Raw genomic sequence first — 25,237 nt, forward strand, 5'->3', positions numbered from 1 at the left:
TTCCATGTTCTCAACAGGAATATACTCACTATACTTCCTCATTCCCAAAATCTCAGGTTCGTCATGTCTAGCAGTAGTAGCCGCCTACTTAAGAAGACAACACATTCACGTCTTTCCATATCTAGACGATTGGCTAATAAAATCAAGCAATTTTACACAATGCCAACAACACACTCAATATGTGATAGAAACCCTGCATACACATAGGGTTCACTCTCATTACCGAAAATCAAACCTTCAACCAGCACAAATACAACCTTACCTAGGTGCTATTCTAAATACTCAAAAAGCCCTACCGAATTCAAACACACAAGGATACAAGCTTTCCAAAATCTCATCCCACAGATTCAGCCAAATCAACAATATACTGTAAGATGTATCATGAAAATTCTAGGGATGATGGCATCTTGCATACCATAGTTCCACATGCAAAACTAAGCATGAGGCCAACAGTGCGTCTCACAACAATGGTCTCAAGCACATGGTCAACTTCAAGATCTAGTGTTGATGGACCTGCAAACACATGTCCCTTCAATGGTGGAATCTCAGTAATCTATTGAAGGGACAGTCATTTCAAGACCCTGTGCCTCAGACCATAATGACTACAGACGCATCGATGATAGGTTGGGGAGCTCATCTCAACAATCATACCATTCAAGGAGAACAGAAACAGCTTCACATAAATCACCTAGAATTATTAGCTGTATTTCTTGCCCTAAAAGAGTTTCAACCTCTTCTCAAATAGAACACTGTTCTAATAAAAACAGACAACATGACAACCATGTATTACCTTCGCAAACAAGGCAGGACACATTCATCTCAACTATCCCTAGTAACCAAAACAATATGGAAATGGGCAATTCACAATCACATTTATCTATTAGCACAATACAGTCTAGGGAGAGACAGTCAGCTGGCAGATCTCCTACGCATGAATCACCAACAAACTCACAAATGGGAGATTCATTCCCAAGTACTTCAAAAGAACTTTCACAAGTGGAGGACACCAGAAATAGACCTATTCGCAACAAGCGAAAACGCAAAATGCCAAAACTTCGCATACAGACACCCTCATCCCCTATTCAAGGACAATGGATCTCTATGGATCAATTGGTCAGGGATATTTGCTTACGCTCCCCCCCCCTCTCCCACTCCTTTCCCTTCTGGTCTGCAAACTATGTCAAACATCACTCACCATGATACTCATGGCCTCAACGTGGGCATGTCAGCATTGGTACACAACACTCCTAGAGCTGTCTGTAGTACCTCATTCCAAACTCCCAAACAGACCAGATTTGTTAACCCAGAACAAAGGTCAAATCAGGCACCCAAACCCCAGTGCTCTCAATCTAGCGATTTGGCTCCTGAAGTCATAGAATTTGGTTACCTAAAGCTTCCATCAGAATGTATGGAAGTTATTAAACAAGCATGTAAACCTACTACTAGACAATGTTACTCAAACAAGTGGAAAAGATTTGTCTACTACTGTCAGTCTAAAAACACTGATCTACTTACAGCATCCGTACAAAATATTGTATGCTATTTACTTTATTTGCAGAAATAAAATTTAGCTTTCTCATCCATCAAAATCCACCTTACTGCAATATCTGCATACTTACAAACTATTTAACACACTTCTCTATTCAGAGTTCCTGTTATTAAATCCGCCATGGATGGATTAAAACGCATTATTCCACCCAAAACACCACCTGTTCCTTCTTGGAATTTAAATATCGTACTTATCAGACTTATGGGCCCACCTTTTGAACCTATTCACTTTTGTCAAATTCAATTTTTAACATGGAAGGTTGCCTTTGCTTGTATATATTACTTCATTACGAAGAATTAGTGAAATACAAGCGTTCACTCTTGAGGAACCTTTTTTCCAAGTACACAAACATAAAGGTGTACTTAGAACAAATCCAAAAGTAGTATCTCCTTTTCACGTCAACCAAACAGTGGAATTGCCGGTCTTCTTTCCACAGCCAAAAACTGTGGCGGAAAGAGCTCTTCATACTCTAGATCTCAAAAGAGCTCTTATGTTCTATGTAGACAGAACTAAAGATTTTAGGAAAACAGAAAAACTTGTTGTTGCTTTTCAACAACCACATAAGGGCAATCCTATATCAAAACAACGATTAGCAAAATGGATTGTTAGATGCATACAAACGTGCTATATATAAGCAAAAATACATCTTTTAATCACTCCTAAAGCACATTCTACAAAAAAGAAAGGTGTGTCAATGGCATTCTTTGGAAACATACCAATGGCTGATATATGTAAAGCAGCCACATGGTCAACTCCTCATACATTTACAAAACACTATTGTGTTGATTTTCTTTCACAGAAACAAGCAACTGTAGGTCAAGCTATCATTATTTCAAACAACTTCAATTCCTACAGGCTAGCTACTGCTATTTTTGGGAGGCCTAACTGCTTTGTAGTCTGTGCATAGCATGTGTATCTGCAGCTACACATGCCATCGAACGGAAAATGTCACTTAACCAGTGTACATCTGTTCGTGGCATGTAGTGCTGCAGATTCACATGCACCCACCCTCCTCCCCGGAAGCCTGTAGTCATTCAAGTTTAACATTTGTACATATGTAGATACATTTACATTTGAATGGACATCTCTTTAAATTCTTAAACTCTTTCACTCCTTCCTTCACCCTTTGCGGGAAAACAATCTAACAGTGGAGTGCCCATGCGCACTGTATCAGAGAGGAGGAGTCACTCGATCCAGTGACACTGAAAATAATTATTCGAAGAAAAACATATTGTAACACTCCGAGCCCAACACTAGATGTCGGAAGAGCTATGCATAGCATGTGAATCTGCAGCAGTACATGCCACAAACAGATATACACTGGGTAAGTGACATTTTCCATATAAATACAAACCCACATTATGTAGGCAAATTATATACATAGACACCTTAACACCAACATTATACTTATGTATTTTTGTACTGTTGAAGATAGTTGTACATTATAAAGACCTATATGCATGTAGTGAATTGCCAATGTCATTAGACACATGGGTGGATTGCTATTAGCGTAGTAAATAGGTACATGGGCATCAAGTGGGTTTAGGGTGGAGCACTCACCCTGAGAACTAATGGTCCTTGCCAGAATCAAAAAATCTAGTCTGAGGGAGATCCCCCTAAAACATTTTGAGTGCCTCAGACTTAAGTCTCTAGATAGCCCCATACTAATGACTTCCCCAGCAGGGGTCACACGCTCCTTCTATTACTCCAACGAGGGACGAAATTGATTATTACAGGATACAGTTGGTCCTGGAGGAGAAGCAGTTGGCAAAACTTGTACCGGCTGCTCGATCCCCAGGCACTGGTTGATAGGATAATGAGCTGGTGACATTTTCCAGGTGGCTGTTTTTACAAAAAAAAAGTAATTAGAATTGGTTGTTGTTGGCCTTTTTAAATTACCCGATGAGTCACCTTTTGGGGCTGTAAACAGTACTTATAGTGTTTTCCACCTGGTTTATTAAACTGATGTTTAAGACTCAATTACCTGGATGTAAGATAGCCTTGCTATGTTAACACCCTGCGTGGGCTCTGATGCTCTGCACTTCACCATAAGTAATGTAAAAGCTAAGTGAGACCAAATGTTCTCTAAACCTAATTACCATAAGCCAGAATAAACAGCGTTTTAGATTACAGTCAAAATCGGCCAACAAAATACCACACAATGCAAACGAAAGATAAATAAGAGCTATGTCCACAATAAATGCAATACCCAAAGGATAGAAAGGCAAACCCTAGCCTTGCTTGTAATTCTGCAGCTTCTAACTAGGCTTAAGCATATAAAACAGAGTCCCAAAAGCCCTCAATTTATATATAAAAAATTGCAATAAGACACAGGGGGTGATTCTGACCCCGGCGGCCAGGGTCGGCGGGAGCACCGCCAACAGGCTGGCGGTGCCCCGCAGGGCATTTTGACCGCGGCGGTTTGGCCGCGGTCAGAACAGGAAAACCGGCGGTCTCCCGCCGGTTTTCCGCTGCCCTATGGAATCCTCCATGGCGGCGCAGCTTGCTGCGCCGCCATGGGGATTCTGACACCCCATACCGCCATCCTGTTCCTGGCGGTTTGCCCGCCAGGAACAGGATGGCGGTATGGGGTGTCGTGGGGCCCCTGGGGGCCCCTGCAGTGCCCATGCCAATGGCATGGGCACTGCAGGGGCGCCCGTAAGAGGGCCCCACAAAGAATTTCAGTGTCTGCCTAGCAGACACTGAAATTCGCGACGGGTGCAACTTCACCCGTCGCACCTTCCCACTCTGCCGGCTCCATTCGGAGCCGGCTTCCTCGTGGGAAGGGGTTTCCCGCTGGGCTGGCGGGCAGCCTTCTGGCGGTCGCCCGCCAGCCCAGCGGGAAACACAGAATCACTGCAGCGGTCTTTAGACCGCGGAGCGGTGTTCTGTCGGGGGAACTCTGGCGGGCGGCCTCCGCCGCCCACCAGAGTTAGAATGACCCCCACAGTACCTTTTCAGGACAAACCAAAGAGGGTGGCCCGGCCCAGCCTCTGCCAGGCACTGACGGGCGCAGGATGGGCCTGCCCTTGACCCAAGGTTTGACCCTGGTGTGGGCTTGGGCGTATTTAGCCGAGCAGGACTTAATTGTGCTTAAATAGCACAGGAGTGGTGTCTCGGGTCAGCTGGTTTGCAGAAGGAGATGGGACTCGTAGTCCCCAGTGGCTGTAGACCGCTGCTACCCCCCCCCCTCCCCAGCAATATGGCTCCTGATGGTGCGGGTTGTGGCTCCCTCTGCAGCGGACCTGCATCGCGCTTAAATAGCCCAGGAATGGTGTCCCAAGTCAGCTGGTCAGCAGGGAGGAAAAGGGACTAATAGCCCCAAGTGGCCGTAGACAGAGGCTACCCCCAGCAGCATGGCTCCTGAAAGTGTGGGTTGTGGCGGCCCTGCAGTGGGACTGCGTTGTGCTTAAATAGCACAGGAGTGGTGTCCCAGGTCAGCTGGCCGGCAGGCGGAGATGGGACTTGTAATCCCCATAGGGCGTAGACCGTGTCTAAACGCTCCCCCAACAGTATGGCTCTAGAAGGAGCGGGTTGTGGCTCTTTCCCCCTTCCCCCGCAGCAGGACTGTGTTGCGCTTAAATAGAGCAGGAGTGGTGTTGCTGGTCGGCAGGGAGAGACAGGACTCGTAGTCCCCAGCAGCCAGAGACCGCGGCTTCCCCCTGGAAGTATGGCTCCTGAAGGTGCCAGTTGTGCTCTGTAGGAAGCTGGCTCTTTATATAGAGGACAAAAAAAGAGTACACTGTCTAAAGAGTCCAGGCAAACCCCAAAGGAATTACAGAGGCACAAGTGACACTCTAGATGCTCACTTTTATGGTAGTGTGGGTTAGCATTTTGACATATCAGAGGGTAGTTCTAAGCATCTATTGTACACAAGAGGTAAGTGAGACACACACTCAATAAAGAAATCTGACACCAATTTATAAAAAGCACACTTATCTTTACATAATTTTAGGTGCCAAGATCATCACGATGAGGTAACTACGTTTTGAGTCATGAATGTTTACAGGTTTGAGAAATCAATTTCTACAGCCGTAATGTTATCCTATGGAGCAAAGGCATATACCGCATACAGATACTTTACAGTGACTTACAGGACCAATCTTTCAGACTTCAGGGGAGTATGGAGCAGGGTCCAAGGCAACACCAACAGGTCACCTCATGCAGCACTAGGACGGCCAGGTGCAGAGGTGCAATTCAGCATCTAGGGCCCCATTGATGTCAGTGGGGATCTGTCCGGTCAAAAAGAGGCTGGGACTGGGACACCAATCCGGCTAAACCAATAAGTGGGCTCAGGCCTCACAGTGCTCGGGGACACATGGCACACCTTTGGTTCTCTTCTCCTTGGGGCGGGTGCAGAATTGTGCTGAGGAGTTGGGTTTATGTCACCGGAGGCACTTGTGGAAGAGGGAACCTGCACAAAGAGGCTGTAGGCGGCATCAGGAAGTCCACAGTTGGCAAACCCCAGGTGGGCTTCGGATCTGGTGGGTCTGGGGACTAGACTGGCACCATGGCCCACTTCAGCTCGCGGGAGGGGGCACGGGTGCAGTGGTGCTTTCTGGTGTCGGGTTTTTGGTGGTCTGGAGTGATTGTAGCTGTTCTGGTGCCTGTAGGATGAGGGGGAGCAGCTCTGCTATACTACAGGAGTCCCATGGTCTTTAGTGAAGGCTGGCAGTCCTCCGAGCCTTTTGGAGGCACAGGCAACTGCAGGACGAGCTGCCTTTGGTGCAGTTGTCGAGGACAAGAGGCAGGCCAGCAGGGTTTGGTGTCAAGTCAGTTGCTGGTCTTCTGTTCTTGCTTTTGCAACTCTTCAGTGTTCGTCGTCTTCTTTTAGGTCGGCAGGATCTGATTTCCTGGTACCAGGAGCTCCCCTAAAACTAGATTTAGGAGTATTAGGGAAGTGTATGGTAGTAGCCAATAGGTTATTTACCACTGGGGTCACTTAGCCACCTATATGGCCATTTCATGTGGGAAGTGGGCATAACCTTTTCCCAGAGCTTGTGGGTAGACACGCCTCTTTGACTACTAATATTCCCTCCTGCCCCAGTGCAAATGGGCCCAGGTCAGAGGAGTGGGCACCCCCTGACCTCTGAGGGAAGCCAGATTCACATACTAAAGACAGTGGGCTTTTTGAAACACCCTACCTTGGAATGCTAATTTACAGGTAATCTTGTTGGAAGGGGTGTACAACACCCTCTGGCGAGCAAGGTTTGTTCCTGACTGCCCAAGACCTTGGGCTCTCACCCCTGGGGGGTCAAAAACTCGTCTGTGGTGGCAGGCTGGTCAGAACCAGTCAGCCGGCACACTAGTTGTTGGTAGATTTTCAGGGGGCATCTCTAAGGTACCCTCTGGTTACATGTATTAATAAATCCAACACTGGAATCAACGTGGGTTTATTAACATGAGGTATTTGATTCCAAACACGTAGGTTTCAGTGAAGCCATTATGTAGCTGGGAAACCAGTTTTGACCTGTGCCCAGAACATCCCTTATGATGGCTTCCCTGTTCACTTGTACTGTCAGTAATTGAACTGGCTAAACAAGGGCATATCTGCTCATGCAGGTATGTTTCACATGTAATATAATGCACCCTGCCTTAGGGCTGTAAGGGCTGCTGTAGGGGTTACTTGCAGATATTACATGCAGTGTTAAGGGGACATAAGGGTAGTGAATTTTTTAACATTTACACATACTTTCTGTGTAATCATGTGTTCGATGGCATGTGTAGCTGCAGATACACATGCTGTGCACAGTCCGCCATCTGGTGTTGGGCTCGGAGTGTTACGAGTTGTTTTTCTTCGAAGAAGTCTTTTCGAGTCACGAGACCGAGCGACTCCTCCCATTTCGACTCCATTGCGCATGGGCGTCAACTCCATCTTAGATTGTTTTTTTTCCGCCATCGGGTTCGGACGTGTTCCTTTTCGCTCCGTGTTTCGGGTCGGAAAGTTAGTTAGAATTTCGGAAAAAATCGTCGGTATTGTTTGCGTTCGGTATCGGGTTAGTTAGAACAAATCGACAACAAATTTTGAAGAGCTCCGGTGGCCCTTCGGGGTTTTTCCGATCCCCCGTCGGGGCCTGGTCGGCCCGGCCACGTGCGACTTCAAGGCTGATGGAACGGACCCCATTCCGCTTCTGCCCAAAATGCCATAACAAGTATCCGTATACAGATCAGCATCTGGTCTGTAACTTGTGCTTGTCCCCCGAGCACAAGGAGGATACTTGTGAAGCCTGTCGAGCGTTTCGGTCGAGGAAGACGCTGAGAGACCGAAGAGCCAGGAGACTACAAATGGCGTCCACGCCGACAGGTCAAGAACGTTTCGAGGAGGAAGAAGAAGCTTTCTCCGTCCACGAGTCGGATTCTGAAGAACTCGACGCCGAAGAAACACCCCAAACCGTGAGTAAGACGTCGAAAATCAAGACTCACGAGAAGTCCACAAAAGCCCAGGGGACGCCACCGCCAACAGGCCATGGCTTAACCCGAAAACTAGGTGACCGATCCAAGGCACCGAAAAAGGGCATGCTGGTGTCGAAGTCATCCGACTCGGGTCGAGATACCGCCACACAGCAACCTCGGAGCCGAGACAGCGGCTCCGAGAAACTTCGGCACAGAGACAGCGGCACCGAAGAATTTCGGCACCGAGACACCACGCCGAAAACAAAGAAGGTTTCTTCGGAGCCTAAAAAGACTTCCGAAAAGGTTTCAGTTCCGAAACATCCAGCCTCGGAGCCGAAAACTAGTTCCAATACAGAGGAACAAGGATTAACCTCCCAATTACATAGATTTGGAGAGGAGCTTCAAGCTGTAGAGCCTGACTACACGCAAAGAAGGCTTCATATTCATGAGGGCACAGGGAAGATAACCACTCTTCCCCCAATCAAAATAAAAAGGAAACTTGCCTTTCAACAAAAGGACAAGCAACCACAGGCAAAAGTGGCAAGGAAAACAACCCCACCACCGTCTCCACAACCATCAATACATGCATCACCAGCAACAACTCCACCACTGATGCACTCACCAGCTCATACTACAATGAGTCAGGATGATCCCGATGCATGGGACCTTTACGATGCTCCAGTGTCTGACAACAGCCCAGACTCCTATCCTACAAAACCGTCACCACCTGAGGACAGTACGTCCTACACACAGGTGGTCGCAAGGGCAGCCGAATTTCACGTCACCTTACATTCTGAACCAATTGAGGATGACTTTCTGTTTAACACCCTATCCTCCACCCATAGCCAGTACCAAAGCCTTCCCATGCTCCCAGGAATGCTAAGACATTCAAAACAAATATTTCAGGATCCAGTTAAAGGCAGAGCCATAACTGCAAGGGTGGAGAAAAAGTACAAGCCACCGCCAACAGATCCAATCTATATTACAACACAACTAACACCAGACTCAGTAGTTGTCGGGGCAGCTCGTAAGAGAGCCAACTCTCATACCTCAGGAGACGCACCACCTCCAGACAAAGAAAGCCGCAAATTTGATGCTGCGGGAAAAAGGGTTGCAGCACAAGCAGCAAATAAATGGCGTATTGCCAATTCACAAGCACTTTTGGCAAGATACTACAGAGCGCATTGGGATGAAATGCAACATTTCATCGAACACTTACCCAAGGAGTTCCAAAAAAGAGCGCAACAGGTGGTAGAAAAGGGACAAAGTATCTCAAATAATCAGATACGGTCTTCCATGGATGCAGCAGATACAGCTGCAAGGACAATAAACACTGCAATCACGATACGAAGGCACGCATGGCTGCGCACTTCAGGGTTCAAGCCGGAAATCCAACAAGCTGTGCTCAATATGCCATTTAATGAACAGCAATTGTTTGGGCCGGAGGTAGACACTGCCATTGAGAAACTCAAAAAAGACACCGATACAGCCAAAGCCATGGGCGCACTCTACTCTCCGCAGAGCAGAGGCACATTTCGAAAAACACCTTTTAGGGGAGGGTTTCGAGGTCAACCCACAGAAACCACAACCTCACAAACAAGGCCTACTTACCAGGGTCAATATCAAAGGGGAGGTTTTCGGGGGCAATATAGAGGGGGCCAATTCCCAAGAAATCGAGGAAAATTCCAAGGCCCCAAAACTCCTCAAAATAAACAGTGACTCACAAGTCACACAACCCCATCACATAACACCTGTGGGGGGAAGACTAAGCCAATTTTACAAACTTTGGGAGGAAATAATTAGCCAATTCCCTCCAAATGTCCCACCGAAAACACACAATATGTCAAAACAACATATAGATCTTCTAGGACTAGAAGTTCAAGCATTGCTACAAAAGGACGCAATAAAATTAGTACCAAATCTACAAAAAAACACAGGAGTATACTCACTGTACTTTCTAATACCCAAAAAGGACAAAACTCTGAGACCAATACTAGATCTCAGAACACTAAATACCTACATCAAATCAGACCACTTTCACATGGTCACGTTACAAGACGTAATCCCACTGCTCAAACAGCAAGATTACATGACAACATTAGACCTAAAAGATGCGTATTTCCATATACCAATACATTCTTCACACAGGAAATACCGGAGGTTCGTATTCCAAGGAATACATTACCAATTCAAAGTGTTGCCATTCGGAATAACAACTGCGCCAAGAGTTTTTACAAAATGCCTGGCAGTAGTAGCTGCACATATCAGAAGGCAGCAAATACATGTGTTCCCGTACTTAGACGACTGGTTAATGAAAACCAACACGCTAAGACAGTGTTCACAGCACACAAAATATGTCATACAGACCCTTCACAGGCTAGGTTTCTCCATCAACTACGCGAAGTCACACCTTTTGCGGTGTCAGACACAGCAATACTTAGGAGCGACAATCAACACAGCAAAAGGGATTGCCACTCCAAGTCCACAAAGGATTCAAACATTTCACAAGGTAATACAGGCCATGTATCCAACACAAAAGATACAAGTCAAAATGGTAATGAAACTCCTAGGCATGATGTCTTCATGCATAGCCATTGTCCCAAACGCAAGATTGCACATGCGGCCCTTACAACAGTGCCTAGCATCACAATGGTCACAAGCACAGGGTCAACTTCTAGATCTGGTGTTGATAGACCGCCAAACATACATCTCGCTTCTATGGTGGAACAGTACAAATTTAAACCAAGGGCGGCCTTTCCAAGACCCAGTGCCACAATACGTCATAACGATGGATGCTTCCATGACCGGGTGGGGAGCACACCTCAATCAACACAGCATCCAAGGACAATGGGACATACATCAGAGGCAGTTTCACATAAATCACTTAGAACTGTTAGCAGTATTTCTAGCACAATTTATTCCAGGGATTCAGAACCAGTTGGCAGACAATCTCTCTCGAGATCACCAACAAACCCATGAATGGGAAATTCACCCCCAAATACTAAACAATTACTTTCAGATTTGGGGAACACCTCAAATAGATCTATTTGCAACAAAGGAAAACTCAAAATGCCAAAACTTCGCATCCAGGTACACACAAGATCAATCCCAAGGCAATGCTCTATGGATGAACTGGTCAGGGATATTTGCGTACGCTTTTCCCCTTCTCCCTCTCCTTCCATATCTAGTAAACAGGTTGAGTCAAAACAAACTCAAACTTATACTAATAGCACCAGCATGGGCAAGGCAACCTTGGTACACAACACTACTAGACCTTTCAATAGTACCTCATGTCAAACTACCCAACAGACCAGATCTGTTAACACAACACAAACAACAGATCAGACATCCAAATCCAGCATCGTTGAATCTAGCAATTTGGCTCCTGAAATCCTTCGGGCACTTAGACCTCACACAGGAATGTATGGAGGTCATAAAACAAGCTAGAAAACCTACCACTAGACACTGCTATGCAAATAAGTGGAAAAGATTTGTTTATTACTGCCATAATAATCAAATTCAACCTTTACACGCATCTGCAAAATAAATAGTAGGATACTTTACTACATTTGCAAAAATCTAACCTAGCTTTCTCTTCCATTAAAATACATCTTACGGCAATTTCTGCTTACCTACAAATTACGCACTCAATTTCATTGTTTAGGATACCAGTCATAAAGGCGTTTATGGAAGGCCTAAAGAGAATTATACCACCAAGAACACCACCAGTTCCTTCATGGAACCTCAACATTGTCCTAACACGACTCATGGGTCCACCTTTTGAGCCCATGCACTCTTGTGAAATGCAATATTTAACGTGGAAAGTTGCATTTTAAATTGCCATCACATCTCTAAGAAGAGTGAGTGAAATTCAAGCATTTACCATTCAAGAACCATTTATTCAAATACACAAAAATAAAGTTGTTCTACGGACCAATCCTAAATTTTTACCAAAAGTAATCTCACCGTTCCACTTAAATCAAACGGTAGAATTACCAGTGTTCTTCCCACAGCCAGATTCTGTAGCCGAAAGAGCACTACATACATTAGACCTCAAAAGAGCACTAATGTACTACATTGACAGAACAAAACTAATTCGAAAGACAAAACAACTATCGCCTTTCAAAAACCTCATACAGGAAATCCAATTTCAAAACAAGGCATTGCTAGATGGATAGTTAAGTGCATTCAAACCTGCTATCTTAAAGCGAAGAGAACTGCCTATTACACCAAAGGCACACTCAACCAGAAAGAAAGGTGCTACCATGGCCTTTCTAGGAAATATTCCAATGAACGAAATATGTAAGGCAGCAACATGGTCTACGCCTCATACATTTACCAAGCACTACTGTGTAGATGTGCTAACTGCACAACAAGCAACAGTAGATCAAGCTGTATTAAGAACATTATTTCAAACTACTTCAACTCCTACAGGCTGAACCACCGCTTTTGGGGAGATAACTGCTTACTAGTCTATGCACAGCATGTGTATCTGCAGCTACACATGCCATCGAACGGAAAATGTCACTTACCCAGTGTACATCTGTTCGTGGCATTAGTCGCTGCAGATTCACATGCGCCCACCCACCTCCCCGGGAGCCTGTAGCCGTTTAGAAGTAGATCTTAAACATTTGTACATTTGTAAATATATTACTTAAAACTTTATTATGTACATACGCATTCACTCCATTGCATGGGCACTATTACTAGCATACACAACTCCTACCTCACCATCTGCGGGCAAAACAATCTAAGATGAAGTCGACGCCCATGCGCAATGGAGTCGAAATGGGAGGAGTCCCTCGGTCTCGTGACTCGAAAAGACTTCTTCGAAGAAAAACAACTTGTAACACTCCGAGCCCAACACCAGATGGCGGACTGTGCACAGGATGTGAATCTGCAGCGACTAATACCACGAACAGATGTACACTGGGTAAGTGACATTTTCCATATATGTTGCGGTATGTATTATAATAAAATAGAAACTTCTAAGCATATAGTCAAATATTTTTGTATGCAATGACATATATACATGTTAAGTATATATAATTATTACCCATAAGTAATATATACATTTTACAGCAGAATTCCCATATATAAATATATACATATAATTATATATGTTTACAAACACACATAATACACTACTGGGGTCTTGTGCATATTATTGCTGTACTTTTGTGTTTTGAGTATGGTGGGAAGAGTCGGCTCTCGTGTAATTTTCTGAAGTTAAGATGGTTGTCTCTGTCTGTGGATCTTATGTTTGAGAGTAATGAACTCCATAGTTTGGCTGCTTGAACAGAGTAAGATGTCCCAACCACGTTTTTTGTCTTGTATGCTGGGATTTTGTGACAGGGAGCCATTCCGGACTGAAGTTTCCTTAAGTGGTCCTTTTTTATGTATTGCTTGGTTGGTCATACAAATCCGCTTCAAGGTGGACCACTGATATCAGGTACATGATGGGAAAGATCTCCTCCCCTAAGTTGAAACCAATACAGTGATGCAGGAGAGCATCTGAATTTGAAGTCTAGAAAGTCAATACTCCGGCTCGTCCTGGTCCATTTCCTGCTTACATTATAATACAATTGGATCCCTGTTTCATCATAGAAATCATGTTATTGTTCAATATTGTGCAATCTTTCGCTCAAACATAGCAGAGTGTGGGTGATTGGAAAACAGCCATTATAAAATCCTCCACTAAAAAAGCCCATGCTTTCTCCTTCAGATCCTAACAACTGGAATTTTAACCAATTTCAAGCACTCATTGAATCTAATATCCTTCTCTGCCTGTTGCAAGCCAGCTTCAGGGCAGGACATAGTATAAATCTAGTGTGTTTTGGATGTTCTTAAAGGTAGTGTGGACAGTGGTAACACTAATGCTCTGGTTTTACTCGACCTGTCAGCAGTATTTGATACAACAGATTGACCCCTTGATCTCCAAAACCTGAGTGGTGACGATTGGTCAGTATGATGGTTTGAGCCTTTTCTTACTTCTTGTATTTAAAATATTTTCCCACTATTAAAAATCTGATTGTAAGTCAGTTTCTTGTGGACTATCTAAGCTTTCCAGATTGACTGCCTTTTAATTAGTGTCTGTTTGGTCCACTAGCACAACTTTTACCTACCATGAGTGCATATTTCTACATGTATGCAGACGAATCACAATTAATCTTCAAACTTAAGAAGTCAGACAGATTCTAAATGGTCTCAGCACTGACCATTTCCATTTGTCCACAATTTTTACTACAGCCACATGGCCACATATTTTCTGAAACATAATCCTTTAAAACTGAACTACTGATTACCAGAAATGATGTGCATAAATTGCATCTTTCCATGTGGCCCAAAACATTAGTCCCTGCCCAGAGCCTGTTAAGGTGAACTTTGGCCTTTATGTTGATCCAGGGTGGCCTCCACTTGCTTCTCACACCTATAATTATTGAGAAAAATCTATATTGACAACCACCATCACAGCCCTGAAACACTTGCTACTTGGGGCTCCCAGGGAAACAATTGAAGCACCTGCAGCTCGTCTAAAACACAGCCGCCCATCTTGTTACCTGTATTCTCCATCGGGATCACAACACCCCCATTCTTAAACAGCTGGTCTGAAGACCCATGGAAGAAAAAAAATTATTTTTATGGCAGTGGCTACTATACATCCTATATTCCACAGCTCTGATTCACAGTACTTATTTTCCAAATTTAGCATCAATATTCCAGAAATACCTCGGGTCCTATTGCCCTTTTCTACTAATTATCCATAAAACACTGACAAAATCTCTTGCAACCAGGTAGTGGAACACACTCCTCATTCCCCCCTACCAGGTTTCCATAACCTATTAAAAACCCACCTTTTTTAACCTATCGGTTTCAATGTTCCACCTATGTTCTTTTATCCATTCTCTTGCAAATCCCTCAGCGCCAAGTAGCTTCTCTGAATACTGGTTCAATAAATGCAAATCGAAAAAGTTAAAATGTGAAATCACACATTAATTTAATCATATCTTCCCTATGATATGTGCAGAACTAGTAAACACAGAATGATACGCTTATTAGACAAGTGATAAGCTGTGTAATTAATTATCTCTTGCAATGCATGATGTTTTATTTCTTAAGGAATCTGGGGGAAAAAGTGAGATTGGAATCCAAACACCGTACACATTGCAATTGATGGACTACTCCAAAGGTGTCTAATCATTATAAAAAAACAAGAACAGTTTTTAAATTTTTTTTTTAATAAATGACCAGTGCCTGTTACTATCATCCAAAATCAGGGATGCCTGTTTGGCTGATTTCTGAGTTAAAACCTCCTAGTCAAAGGTTTGGTTAAGCATGCCTGTGGGACTTTCCAAAAGAAAACTCAGAAGTGAAGCATTACAAGTAGCATTGCTTTGGAAAAGTTAGGCGTCCATCTGGACTGTCTGGGGGTCTATGTCTTTATAACTCAAGCCTTTGTCCAACCCAACCCCCCTCCCCCCAAACACAGCCATATTATGAGAACAGCCTGTGTGATGCTAGCAGAGGAGGGTTGGGATTGCTAGCCGCTACCTGAAGCAATGTACTAGTAGTCCTGTGCACATATATACTGGGGCCTAACCTGAATTATTGTGCCGGTTCTGGTGGCCTAACTATAAAACCCTGCCATATGGACCATTAAAGGTCCCTCTCAAAAATGCCTTTCGGTGGCTTCTTATCCACACAGTATTGAATTACCTGATTAGTTTTAACTTTCAAGTATAACCCCTGAAACATGTTTCCCAACATGCCCCTGTTCCTTACAAGTATTGGAAAGTGGCTCCCTGCATTCTCCCTGAATCACCAGAGCACGGAGATGACCGCTCTAGGGGCTGGACAGAGTATATGCATTCCACATAAGTGATATTGTTGTGCTCTGTACGTTCAAAGACCAGTGCTGGATTCCAAACAGAATAATTCTTAGGATATGTCATGACTGTAAGGTCAATGTTGCAGAATGGTAGGGCAATGTTCCCTTTTACCTTTGACCTTAGGCATCCACATTGACCCTGTTTCTCCACGTTCGAAGTCAGTAATGGCAAGTGTTTTCATGTTTACTACTGTGCTGTGCATTTAGAGACTTGTCAAGTTGTGTGCATTGAAACTTGGTGCAAACAGTGCAGCAGGGTTCTCTGTACAGTTGAGCATAAATATCTACTTGTACCTTTTGTTTATGTATTTTATTGTATTTTAGAAGAAATGTGAGTACAGAGGTTACAGTAGGTAACAGCAATGATGAGCATAACATCCGTCGAGGAATAGCTACCACAGATATTGTTGTGTTACATTTAGGTGTTAGACATAGAAAAAAGGAAAAATATATCACATCCATGGACTGAGTATCATCTCACTATATCGAGTATTAAAGAATGAAAGAAACATGCACATCAATAACAAAAGAAATTAGAAACCTATTCCCACGCCCACCCCAACCAATCCATCTGTTCTGCCATGCCACGTACTATTGTCATCAAGTTACCATGAGTAAGATGTGAACGGTCCTGCGCTTGTCTGCTGGTAGGAGGTCATGGAACATGTCCACGTCGGGTAAAAGGAGGAACATCAGGATGGGGGACATATCTACTCATACCTACTCAGTTTCTTCTGCCTTTAGACTATGATAATTTCACCTGGCACTTGAATAGGCACCTTTAACACACAGGCACAGTTAGAAAGAGTTTGCCATTGGCATTCCCATGCAAAAGAATGACAGCAGCCTAGACAGACAGGAGGGAGCTTAAAGGAAGCGGATCTAGTTACTCATGTTGTAACTTTTTTTGAAACACCTTCCATCTCACTGTACAGGTGGTCAATAACAAGCATGACAATGTGAAAGGGAAGAGCCTATGCTGCACGTGGGACTCGCTGCGGAACTCAGTGGGCGAGAAGATCTTGCATCTGAAGAACCAGCCCCTGGGGCTCCTGAACTCTGGGTTCTGCAACCTGCTGAAGGAGCTGTCTGAGGAGCAGAGCTTTAACATCAGCTATCTGGACATAGGTGAGCATAGGAGGATATGTTTGTATGTTGTAGGGATGTGTGCTTGCATAGATTTTCCATATTTGTCCAAGACGCAAGTGTCATTAAGATAGTGGAAGAAGAGTACTGATGGCCCTGTGTTCAAAGTGTCTCTAGAACTTAAGTCTCAACTACCACGATGCAAATGAGGGGAGAGCTGCAATGGAGAAGGAAATGATTGGCAGAGAGAAACTTACCCGTAGAGCTTGTGCTTCAGTTCCCTGGGCATATGTAAACAAGTGGATTAGGTCAAGGAGCATGCTGGTACAGTTGTGTACTGTAGACTTCTAACGTAAGCTATCTAAATAAACATGAGAGATGGTGGAAAGGACACACTGAGCTAAGTACCTGTAGTTCTTCTATATTAGTAATCTGGCTTCCTGTTAGAGAAGGGGGCATGGTTGGAGAGTGATATTACAGGCGTGTGCTTGAGACACGTTTGCCTCAGCCACCTGGAAGCATTTGAACAGAGGTTAGACATTGGGAGCAAAGAACCTGTACAGCTTGTACATCGGCCACCCTGGGATTTGTAAGAGCACACAAGAGGGGTATCAATAGAATTCAACAGTTGTAGGTACGCAATTGATAGATGATTTGTGGAACTGTTACATTTTCACAACTTTAATGTATAGGCAAGCAATTGCGTGGAAGAAAATGGCGAGCACAGTACATGCAGAGCTTTAATTACCGTATTGTATAGTTCAAAGCATAGATGCAGGAGCGGACTGGGATGCAATTCGCAAAGTACTCACTCAAATGTTATATTATTACTTAAGTAGAAGTTTACAAGCCCATAAAATAAAATACATGGGAAGGGTGTTGAGAGATAGAATGATGGTGTCAATATGGGCACGTAGAGCTTTTACAGCCGATACCCGAATGTAGGTGAGGCGCATAGTGAGGAAGGATATAAAGGAAAGTACCTGTAGAGCTTTACCATTAGAGACATGGTGGAAGTGAGTCAGTGGTGTTGTAGACATAAACCTTTGTGATTCTTGATCAGCTTTCTACCTATGGATCATTTACAAGAGACAAAAAAACTCTACTTTGGTGACCTAGGATGTAGGAGAGGGAGGGGTCTGGGGTTCAAAGGTGGTATGGAGACACTAGTAAAAGTGCCACCAGAGCTTCTATATCTGCTACTTGTGTAGAGAAAAGAGAACAAGAGCAACAGAGATTGAGAAGGAGGTGATGGTGACTGTGTGTATATATATGTTCAATGGCATGTGTAGCTGCAAATACACATGTTTTGCATAACTCTGCCATCTAGTTTTGGGCTCTGAGTGTTACAAGTTGTTTTTATTCGAAGAAGCTTTTTCGAGTCACAAGATCTAGTGACTCCTCCTCTCGGTGATAGTGCTCAGGGGCATTGAGTCCTTTGTTAGATTGTTTTCTTTCCGCCGTCTTGTTCAGACGTGTTCCCTCTCACTCCGGTAAATCTTGGTTCAGTACTATCTGAACTTCTCTATCTTTCCTTTAAACGTCGGTATCATTTTCGAACGCGTTTTCCATACTACACTCAATCTGATTGTAGTGTTGAGATCGATTAAACAAACTTTCGGGCGCCCACGCCCTTCTCTGCCATTCTTGAGCCTACTGTATCACAGGCTCATGGATCAGACTTTGTTTCAATTCTGCTCTCGGTGCCACGCCAAGTTCCCCTACACCGACCAACACTCGGTATGTAATCGCTGCCTCTCTCTGGACCACAAGGAAGAAACCTGCGAGGCATGCCCATCCTTCCGCTCCAAGAAGACTCTGTGGGATCGAAGAGCACGTCGGTTAGAGATGGCATCGAAGTCGACCGAACAAACGGCCAACATTTTCAGTGAGGAACAGGCGCAGACTGCGGTTTTCATTACTGTCTCCGATTCCGACTGTGACTCGGATGGGGACAGCCAAGTTATTCCTGCTGCGCAGTACGTGAGTATGCCTGCCCCTTCCCATCACCAAAAACATTTTAAAAAGTCAGCACAAATGGTCTTGGGTCCACCACTACTTGCTGGCCATGGTCCGACCCGAAAATTACATCTCGACAACTGGCCCTTGGGTTCAGCGTCGAAGAAGACCAAAATGCACTAGACTGAACAGACTACCAACCTTGTTTCGGGATCGAGTCACAAAGTGGAGGCTTCCACGTCAGAACCGAAACGTTTACAGACCACCTCGGAGCCGAAGCATCCAAGCTCCTCTTCAGAGCCGAAAAAACTCCCATCTGTTTCAGAGTCCACATTTTCGGTCCGATTAAAGCAGTCAGTCTCCAAGCTTTTGGAGCACACAACTGTGGGAAGTAAACATGACCATCTGCAGAGGAGTCAACAGACATTAGGCCCATTCTTGAAGTGATGGGCCATAAACAATGGAAAATCCAAATCCAAAGGGATACTGGGAAAATTATTGCCTCTCCACCTTCTATAGCCAAGAGGAAACTGTTATTCCAGGAAAGTTTGGAACCTGGGCCCTCACCTGCAAAAATATTTAAACACCGGTAAAACCCAAAGGCAGTACATCAGCCTTTTCCACTGCATTCTCCTTTGTTTCCCACTTCTCCACCACCTGATACTCCACAACCACCACCTTCACCTACACAGTTTTCTATGCAATCTCCTGCCTCTTCACATGGGGATTATATGGGTGACAATACCTATACTGTAGACCCATAGGATGTGTATGATCCAGACCCTATCCCAACTAATGACCCTGATCTTATCCCACTAGGCCATTTCCACCTGAAGACACCACGCCCTATAATCAGGTTCTTGCTAGGGCAGCCACATACCACAATGTGCAGCTGCACTCTGAATACTTAGAGGATGACTTTCTATTCAACACACTATCCTCATAAACAGTACCAATGTTTGCCAATGCTACCAGGCATGCTAAAACATGCTGATGATATTTTTAAAGAACCAGCAAAGGCTAGGGTACTCGCACCGAGGGTGGACAAAAAAGATGAAGCTGCACCATCAGAGCCACTCTTCATAACACAACTGCCACCTGATTCTGTTGTTGTCAGTGCAGCAAGAAATAAGGCAAATTGTCAGTCCCCCGGGGAGGCCCCCCCCGATAAAGAAAGCTGCACATTTGATGCAGCAGGCAAAAGTGTGGCCGCTCAAGCTGCAGATCAGTGGAGAATTGCCAACTCCCAAGCTGTTTTAGCCAGGTACGACTTGGCCCATTGGGACGAGATGCAAGAGTTCCGCCAATATCTCCCACCAGAACACCAAAAAAGGGCACAGCAGGTAGTGGCAGACAGACAGGCTATTGCCAACAATCAAATTAGATCTGCCCTTGATGCAGCAGACACTGCAGCTAGCGTCATGAACAGGAGGCATGCTTTGTTGCGGTCCTCAGGATTCAAATCTGAGATACGGCAAGAGGTCCTTAATATGCATTTTAACAAACAGCAGCTATTTAGACCAAAGGTGGATACCACCATCGAAAAATTAAATAAGGACTCCAACACAGCAAAGGCCATGGGTGCCCTTTACACAACACCTGTTCGGGGTTCTTTTTGTAGGGCCCAATTCAGAGGTGGTTGTAAACCAAAACATCAGAGGCCTATCCATCCCAACAAAAGCAGGGACAACAGTATTAATCTAGAGGGTCTTTTAGAGGATCCTATAGAGGACACAACTTTAGAAATAAGGAGAGATCCACTGCCACAGGAGGTGCCTCCACCTCAACAAAGCAGTGACTTTCTCTGCATCCCCACACAGCACACATCTCCTGTGGGAGGAAGACTGCAACATTTCTTCCATCAATGGCACACCATTACATCAGATCAATGGGTACTGTCAATTATCCACAATGGTTATTGCCTAGAACTCAACTCCACTCCACCAAATGTTCCCCCTCGCTCACACAGGCTTTCTCCAGAACACCTTGTTCTGCTAAAACAAGAGGTACAATCACCTACTCAAAGGTGCAATAGAGGTCGTCCCTATATCTCAACAGGGATATATTCTCTATACTTCTTCATACCAAAGAAGAATGGCACTCTCAGACCAATCCTCGATCTCAGACCCCTCAATCAATACATTTGCTCAGACCCTTTCCTCATGGTCACTCTTCAGGATGCCATTCCCTTGCTACAAAAACAAGACTACATGACAGCATTAGATCTAAAAGATGCTTACTTCCATATTCCCATACATCCAGCTCACCGCAAATACTTAAGGTTTGTGATAGCAGGCAAGCACTTCCAATTCAAAGTGCTATCCTGTTGAGTAATAACAGCACCAAGGGTATTTACCAAATGCCTAGCAACAGTTGCAGCATACATCAGAAGACAGCATATACATGTCTTTCCCTGTCTGGAGGACTGGCTCATAAAAGCCAGCACCATTCAAATCTGTCAACCGCACACACAGTTGATACCCTACACAGTCCAGGATTCACAATCAATTCCCAGAAATCTGAGCTTCAGCTGGAGAAAATACAACCATATTTGGGAGCAATTCTGAACACTCAGTCAGCATTAGCTGTCGCAAACCCACAAAGAATTCAAGCGTTTCACAGTTTCGTATCGTAGCTACAACACAATCAAACTTACACAGTACGTTTTATTGCGAAACTATTGGGAATTATGGCATCGTGCATATCAATAGTGCACAATGCAATGTCTAAACATTAGACCCCTTCAACAGTGTCTTTCACAACAATGGTCCCGGGCACAGGGTCAGCTTCACGATCTAGTGTTGTTGGACCGCCAAACTTACAACCCTGCAATGGTGGAATCACACGAACTTAGCAAAAAGGTGGCCATTTCAGGACCCTGTGCCACAAACCATAATCACCGCAGATGCATCAATGACAGGTTGGGGAGCCCATCTCAACAATCTCACTATACAGGGAGAATGGGACTCAATCCAGCAGATTTATCACATAAACCACTTGGAACCACAAGCAGTGTTCGTAGCACTAAAAGCATTTCAGACACAGATCACACACAAAGCAGTGTTGATCAGGACAGACAACATGACAACAATGTATTATCTGAAAAACAAGGTGTGACATAGTCATCCCAATTGTCCCATCTAGCACAGAAAATTTGGAAGTGGGCAATTCACAATCACATTCACCTAAAAGCAGAGTATATCCCAGGGATGCACAACCAACTAGCGGACCTCTGAAGCAGGACGCAGCAACAAATACACAATTGGGAAATTCACCCACCAGTAATTCAACAGTACTTTCACATGTGGGGAACACCAAATATAGACCTTTTTGCAACAAGCAAAAATGCTAAATGCCCAAACTTCCCAACCAGGTACCCACATCCTCGATCCAAGGTCAATGCTCTATGGACCTATTGGTCAGGGATATTTGCTTACACTTTTCCCCCTCTCCCACTAACTCCATTTCTGGTCAACAAGATCCATCACACTTCTCAAAGCTCCCATGTGGGCACATCAACACTACTACACAACACTGCTGGATCTGTCTGTAGTACCACATCACAAGCTTCCAAACAGACCAAACCTATTGACTCAAAACAAAGGTCAGATCGGGTATCTCAATCCCAGTATGCTCAACCTGGCGATTTGGCTCCCGAGGTCATAGAATTTGGATAGCTACAGCTTCCATCAGAATGTATGGACATTCTAAAGGAAGCACGGAAACCTACAACCAGACAGTGCTATGCAGCTAAATGGAAACGTTTTGTATATCACTGTCAATCCAAAAACATTGATACACGTAAAGCATCAGTACAGGATATTGTATATTTGCTTTTCTTACAAAAAGCTAATCTTGCATATTCATCTATTAAAATTCATTTAACAGCAATATCCACCTACCTCCAAAACAGTCAGAATAGCTCTCTGCTTAGAATACCTGTCATAAAAGCTTTTATGGAAGGCCTTAAAAGAGTTACTCCACCTACAGTTCCACCAGCTCCTGCCTGGAATCTTAACATTGTTGCTCACAAGGCTTATGGATCCACCATTGGAACCCATGCATTCTTGTGCTCTTCAAATTCTGTCCTGGAAAGTTGCTTTCCTGATAGCAATTACTTCCTTAAGGAGAGTTTGTGAAATTCAAGCATTCACTTTAGAAGAACCTTTCTTCCAAATTCACAAACACAAAATAGTACTGAGGACAAATCCAAAATTCCTATGCAAAGTGGTTTCATAATTTCACAACAATCGGTCAGTGGAATTGCCAGTCTTCTTTCCACAGCCAGATTCAATTGCTGAAAGAGCTCTGCACACTCTTGATCTCAAAAGAGCTCTCATGTATTATATAGACAGAACAAAAGATTTCAGAAAATCTAAACAACCTTTTGTGGCTTTTCAACAACCTCATAAGGGTAATCCAGTTTCAAAACAAGGATTGGCCCGATGGATAGTAAAGTGTATTCAAACGTGGCTTAAAGGCAACTATTAGTAACTCCTAAAACACATTCTACTAGGGAGAAAGGAGCGTTACTGGCATTCTTAGGAAATATGCCAATGACAGACATATGCAAAGCAGCCACATAGTCCACACTAAACACATTTACTAAGCACAACTGCTGGATATGCTATCTCGCCAACGAGGAAATGTTGGTCAAGCATGGTTTAAAACACTATTTCAAACTACTCCAACTCCTACAGGCTAGCCACCGCTTATTTTAGGAGGGGACTGCTTTTGAGTCTATGCAAAGCATGTGTATCTGCAGCCACACATGCTAGCGAACAGAAAATGTAGCTTACCCAGTGTACATCTGTTCGTGGCATGTAGTGCTGCAGCTTCACATGCGTCCTCCCTGGAAGACTGTAGCCGTTTTACTACTTTCTTTATGTAAATATGTATATACATTGCATGGACATCTTCTTCTCTTACTACATATATGTACATATACATTTCTTCACTCCTTACTTGCGGGAAAACAATCGAACAAAGGACTTAATGCCCATGCGCACTATCACAGAGAAGAGGAGTCACTCTATCTTGTGACTCAAAAAAGCTTCTTCGCAGAAAAACAACTTGTAACACTCCAAGCCCAACACTAGATGGCAGCCTTATGCAAAGCATGTGAATCTGCAGCACTACATGCCACAATGGGTAGGTGATATATATATATATATATATATATATATATATATATATATATATATATAATATGTTCAATGGCATGTGTAGCTGCAGATTTCGAATAAGTATTTTCGGAGTCACGGGATCGAGTGACTCCTCCTCTCGGTTACAGTGCATATGGGCATCGACTCCATTGTTAGATTGTTTTCTTTCCGCGGTTGGGTTCGGACGTGTTTCCTCTCGCTCTGAGATTTCGATTCGGAAAACTTTAGAAAAGCTACTTATTCGTTGGTATTGTTTCTATTGCGTTTCCCATCTACCATCGAACCGGTAGCACCGTCGAAACCTTCATCTCGCCCTTTGGTACGCACGAGCGCCCAACTCGGGCCTACCGCGTGGAAAGCCTTATGGATCGGACTCCATTCCGATTCTGCCCTCGGTCCCACGCGAAATACCCCCATACAGACCAACACCTAGTTTGTAATTTGTGCCTTTCTCCAGACCATCGGGAGAAAGATTGCGATGCCTGCTGAAAAGTAGACCCTGAGAGATCGCAGAGCCCGAAGGCTCGAAATGGCATCGAAAAACACCAAACATCTCGACGTCATGGAGGAAGAGCAGGCGCAGACAGCAGTCTCCATCCGAGACACAAACTCTGAACCAGGAATCGGAAGATGACAGAAACATCACAGCTGGCCAGCATGTGAGTACGTCTGCCCCTACACCCCTGCAGAAAAAGCATTTGACGGCCTTGGGTACACCACTGCCGGAAGGCCATGGTTCGGCCAGGCGAAAGACTGCGCTGAAAAAGGCCATGTCTCCGTCCACCTCTGAGTCGAGTAAATCAATTAAGACCTCCACTTCAGACTCTGGTAAAAGATCCCATTCCTCAGAGTCGAAAATTCGGCAGTCACTTTCGGAGCCGAGACATCCAACTACTTTTTCGGGACCGAAAAAGATACACACTTCGGAGACAAAAAAATCCTCATATTCAGAGGAACAGGGACTTTTGAGAAAATGAAAACAAATCTCAAAGCTCATGATGGGATCTCATGACTTCTGAGGAAGAGACTGAAATTCAACCGATACTAGAGGTTATGGATGAGAGACAATCAAGAATTCATATACATAAGGAGACAGGACAAATTGTACAGCCACCAGCAAAAGTGCAGAAACAAAAGGAGAAACCAGCACCTCTCCATACTTCTTCTCCTTACTCTCTACAGCTTTCTTTTTCACTC

General features: G+C 44.3%; 1 protein-coding gene across 1 annotated transcript in view; it reads left to right on the forward strand.

The window, feature by feature from the left end:
* The window catches only part of TARBP2 (TARBP2 subunit of RISC loading complex), a 79,217-nt gene that overhangs the window by 39,196 nt on the left and 14,784 nt on the right, over positions 1 to 25,237 (forward strand). Inside the window, exon 8 of the mRNA XM_069230977.1 lies at positions 16,766 to 16,958. Coding sequence (XP_069087078.1) covers positions 16,766 to 16,958 — 193 coding nt within the window. The remainder of the gene's footprint in view (positions 1 to 16,765; positions 16,959 to 25,237) is intronic.

The sequence above is a fragment of the Pleurodeles waltl genome, chromosome 4_2, assembly GCF_031143425.1.
Source record: "Pleurodeles waltl isolate 20211129_DDA chromosome 4_2, aPleWal1.hap1.20221129, whole genome shotgun sequence".
Classification (NCBI taxonomy): Eukaryota; Metazoa; Chordata; class Amphibia; order Caudata; family Salamandridae; genus Pleurodeles; species Pleurodeles waltl.